General features: G+C 35.9%; 1 protein-coding gene across 1 annotated transcript; it reads right to left on the reverse strand.

The window, feature by feature from the left end:
- Window positions 1–1,666: 1,666 nt before the first annotated feature.
- Window positions 1,667–2,608, reverse strand: LOC105883370 (olfactory receptor 51A4-like). Its single transcript, XM_012786433.3, has one exon. The coding sequence runs from the start codon at window positions 2,606–2,608 to the stop codon at window positions 1,667–1,669; it is 942 nt and encodes a 313-aa protein (XP_012641887.2).
- Window positions 2,609–4,552: the final 1,944 nt, after the last annotated feature.

A 4,552-nucleotide genomic window follows, 5' to 3' on the forward strand; every position in this document is an offset into this window, starting at 1 on the left:
TTTATAGATTACAGTAAAAAATGATTATGTTAGTGGCACAGAGATTGGCATATGACCAATTGTGCCAATCCCATTAAGTCCACATGCATGGGAATAGCAATCAGTTTTGCTTAGGATATTAAGAAACTTATCAATTCTTTAAGTTGAGCTGATAGTGACAATTCTCTCTCCTCTTAGCTGAGATGTAAAACGTGTCCTAGTGCTTGTTTATTCAACTTGGGACCATTTAACACATCATGTGGGTTAACTTCATTCAAAACTGATAGAAACAAGATGGAGAGGTGAAAGGTAAGAGAGTAAGTGGTGCAAACAAATGCTTTCCAGCACTTAAGTGTGCTGTAGCTCCAGGAGTTCCCACAGGTTTAACTTCCTGTGAGCCATTATAATATCTTACTAAGAATGTTGTACTTGTTTAAGATAATATTTGATTTGCTTGACTTGCAATGGAGTAATGCAGCAGACTGCTTGATTTTCAGGGTTAAGTATGAGTTAGTGTTCATTAGAAGTATGTATAAATTCAGCCAGGTCACTTTCAGTGTTCTAGTGAGGACCTGAGCAGATCACACACATACACACACATTATTCCATTTATGTTATAATTTCTAAATACTATTTGTGTTTGCTTGTATTTTCTTTTCTGTTCCAAATAATTAATTTGTACAACATGTGAACTATACATTAATGGAGTTTCTCAGACATATTCTAATTGATTTTTTACTTCCTTATCAAATATTTTATTTATACAATTAAAATTGGCTAAAATTATGAAGCTTTTCACAAACATACAATAAACATGTATGTTCTAGGCACTTTATGGAACATGAAAAGAGATAGAAACTAAAATTTATTTCTTAAATCACTGGTCAATCATTTGTCATGTTTATTTAAAATAAAGACAATAAAGAATTAATACTGTTTAAGAATATAACAGTGACAGAGTTTTGTACAGGATTAGTTGAGGCTCAACATTCATTTAAGAGAGGCGATTTATGGACTCTATGGTATATAATCAAAAACATAAATAAAATATTTTCTTATCTATTATTTTAGTATTTTATATTTATTATTTTATGCATATGAGACTTATATTTCCCAACATATTTTCAAAATACTTAAGAATGAGGGAATTGTAAATATTTTATCTAAATTGCTGATGACTGACACACATATATACACCATAAGTGATTAGGAGATGCTGATCCATGTGGATGAGTATGTGTGCTTAAACTTTCTGTACACCTGAATTACTACTGATCATATCGGAGCTAATTAGAGCCATGATTGCTTTTTTCCTAAATGAAATATTCTTTTTTCTTCATTTTTTTTTAGAATAATGCTTTGAAAATTTTTTTAGTCTTTATTAGGATTGTACTTTTGTGGTTTAGGCTACTTATAGGTGGTAGTGTAGAAAGCTAAAAAGGAAAAAGGAGGTGGGAAACTTAGATATAAACATATTACAACCCCAAATCCAACTTCAAAGACATCTAATCCAGAGTGTCCTTGCTGCTTGATTAAATAAATAACATGACATTCAATAGGCCTACTAAGTATAAGCAGTATGACTTTGTGTTCAGTCTCTATTCTTTCTTTGTTGTTCTTGGATTCCTACATGTATTCTGAAATTGCAAAGTGAGCTGGGACTTCACCAAAGCTGAAATTTCTGTCATCAATGCTGTTTCCGGCATAATTTAGCCAAGATTAGATTTCTGATCTGTTGACTCTTCACAGAATACACAATGGGATTCATTAGAGGGGGAACTAGAAGGAAGATATCAGCTATAATGACCCTAATAACTGGAGAAACATTTTTGGCAAAGCGGTGAAGGGCCGCCAAGGTGATGATGGGCACATAGAAGATGAGCACGGCACAGATGTGGGAGATGCAAGTGTTGAGGACCTTGAGGCGACCCTTGTGTGAGGTAATGCCCATGACAATTTTAAGTATTAACATGTAAGACACAGAAATGCATATTAAGTATAATATAGACAAAAGAGCAGCAAAAAATCCATAGATGATATTGACCCTGTTGTCAGAACAGGCCAACTTCATGACATCCTGGTGGAGGCAGTAAGAGTGAGATAAAAGGCTTTTCTTACAAAATTTCAGCCTCTTTAGGATAAAAGGGAAAGGCAAGACAACTGAAATAGATATTGCAGCAAATACAAGACAAACTTTAACGACTCTGTCACTGGTGAGGATGGAGGTGTATCTCAAAGGGTTGTAGATGGCTATAAAGCGATCAACAGACATGATGAAAAGTACTGATGACTCCATAGCTGAGAATGCATGAATGAAAAACTCCTGGGCAAAGCAGGCATCTGAGGAAATTCCTGTGGCATTGAACAAGAAGATTCTCAGCATGGTTGGAAGAGAGGAGATGGACAGTCCCAGGTCGGAAAATGCCAGCATGGAGAGGAAATAATACATAGGCTCATGCAGAGACGTCTCAGTTTTTATGAAAAAGAGGATGGTGCAATTTCCCAGAATGGCAACGAGGTACATGAGGCAGATGGGGATGGAGACCCAAACATGAGCATAGTCCATCCCTGGGATCCCAATTAGGAAAAACATAGAGATTTCCAGTTTGGAGGTATTAAATACTGACATCTCAGGAATATGAGGGAATCAGCATGTGGGTCTCAGAAGAGGCTTCCTGCAATGGAATAAATAAATTGGCTCAAATGAGTCTTCTTTAGTCATCTGGTTGGTATAAATCTTGTGAGTCCACCTTTCCTTACAAGCAATTGAATGGCTATTATAATCAGGTGTGGGAGGCACTTACCACTAGTATCAAAGATGGTCATGTGTGTACACAGTTATTACAAAATGCCCATGTGCTATGTTCCAGACTTGTTTTCCTGTAATGTTAGTTTGATTATTCTGTGTTAAGAAAAGTCAGAATGACCCCACTCCCCCTCCATGTTAAACACCTTGACTGATGTGCAAAGCCCTGGCCTTTCCCCTGTCAGGCTAGACGGATTTCCAGTCTGTAGAACATCATCACTCCTCCATTTAAGTCCTCTGTTGCCACTGCATGGATCTAAAATCTCCTAAACCCACACTCCACAAAGCTTCCTGCTCCATACTATTGCTTCAGCAGATGATCTGAAATGGGAGCAGATCATACTCCTGAAGTACACAATCCCAAATGCCATAATCTCCAATGTTGAAATACTGAAAGATCAAAATCCCTAAAGTCTAAAATTCCAAAAATCACAATCCCAAAAGATCAATATCTATAAAATATAATGCTGAAAAGAATAATTAAAACTATATTTACTTACATTTTTAAAAGGGGATGTATTTAGAAAACATAAAAACAGGACAGGACACTTCATAGGCCACTGTTCACAATAAAATATGTAATAGAAGCAGCATACATATTTTTCAAAGAATAAACACTCAGATATACTAACAATGGTTACAGGGTTATAATAATTTAAGCAGATGAGCCATATTCATAAAAAACAGATCAAAAAGGGAAATGTATAAATACATATAGCTGTGGTTGTGTGCACCCAGCTTTGTAACTACAATCATCTGAAATACCATGATGAACAACCTTTTGGTGATATCAACCCAAAACACCAGGGGTCACCACCACATATGCAATCACTCAGAGAGCCAAGATATTAAGAAATTTTGACTTTCACAATGTCTTTGCAAATGTGCAAAAAGGACTTCTGTTCATTTATTGAGGAAGTTTCGACCTTTTTATGTACATGCATAGTGCTACACACAAATTCGATGTTGTGCTAATGCGCTTTTGTGAAGTCAAATGTCTAATGTTCAATGCAGCAGAAGAAATACCTGTCCCAGTTCTCCTCGAGACCAGTCTAAATCTGTGTCTGTTTCCTCCGAGGCCCGACCAACTGGATGGTGCCCACCCACAATGAAGGCAGATCTTCCTCTTAGTCCATTCAGACCAATCCAGAAACTCCCTCACAGACACATAGAAAATAAAGCTTTCGTAGGTTTCTAGGCATTTCTTAATCCACTAAGTTGACACCTGAAATTCAGTCCACAAGTTCCCTCCTTGTCTACTTGGTACCCACACACATATCTTTAGATAATATTTAAATTCTAAATCAAGACAATAACAAGGCTAGGTGATAGGATTGCCTAACATGAAACACCAACATGATGCAACTATTCTATGTATAAGCAAAAATGCGCTAAAACCTTTCCCAGAATTTGGCTTTCAAGATTTCAACATTTAGAGTTTTACTATTTTGGGATTGTGATTTTGGGGATTTTCGACTTTGGGAATTTAGACTTTAGAGATGTTGATCTTTTCTGATTTCAGCATTCAGGATTATGCCATTTGGGATTGTATCTTTTGAGATTATGATCCAAATCCATCAAAAACAAAGTATGCAGTAATTTTCTATGATACCTATCTGTAAATAATACTGTAAATTATTTTCCATTAATATAAAAGAACCTAAGACAAATCTGACATTTTCAATATCACAAAACTTGAGCAAAGTCAAAGTCTTACTCTGTAATAGAAGTAGCAGCAACTCAGAGTGTAGTGCTCTCATGATAATA

Source organism: Microcebus murinus, chromosome 4 (genome assembly GCF_040939455.1).
Source record: "Microcebus murinus isolate Inina chromosome 4, M.murinus_Inina_mat1.0, whole genome shotgun sequence".
Classification (NCBI taxonomy): Eukaryota; Metazoa; Chordata; class Mammalia; order Primates; family Cheirogaleidae; genus Microcebus; species Microcebus murinus.

What these genes read in the sequence shown, in the direction of transcription:
- LOC105883370 (XM_012786433.3), bottom strand. Translation starts at nt 2,608, where the DNA reads ATGTCAGTATTTAATACCTCCAAACTGGAAATCTCTATGTTTTTCCTA.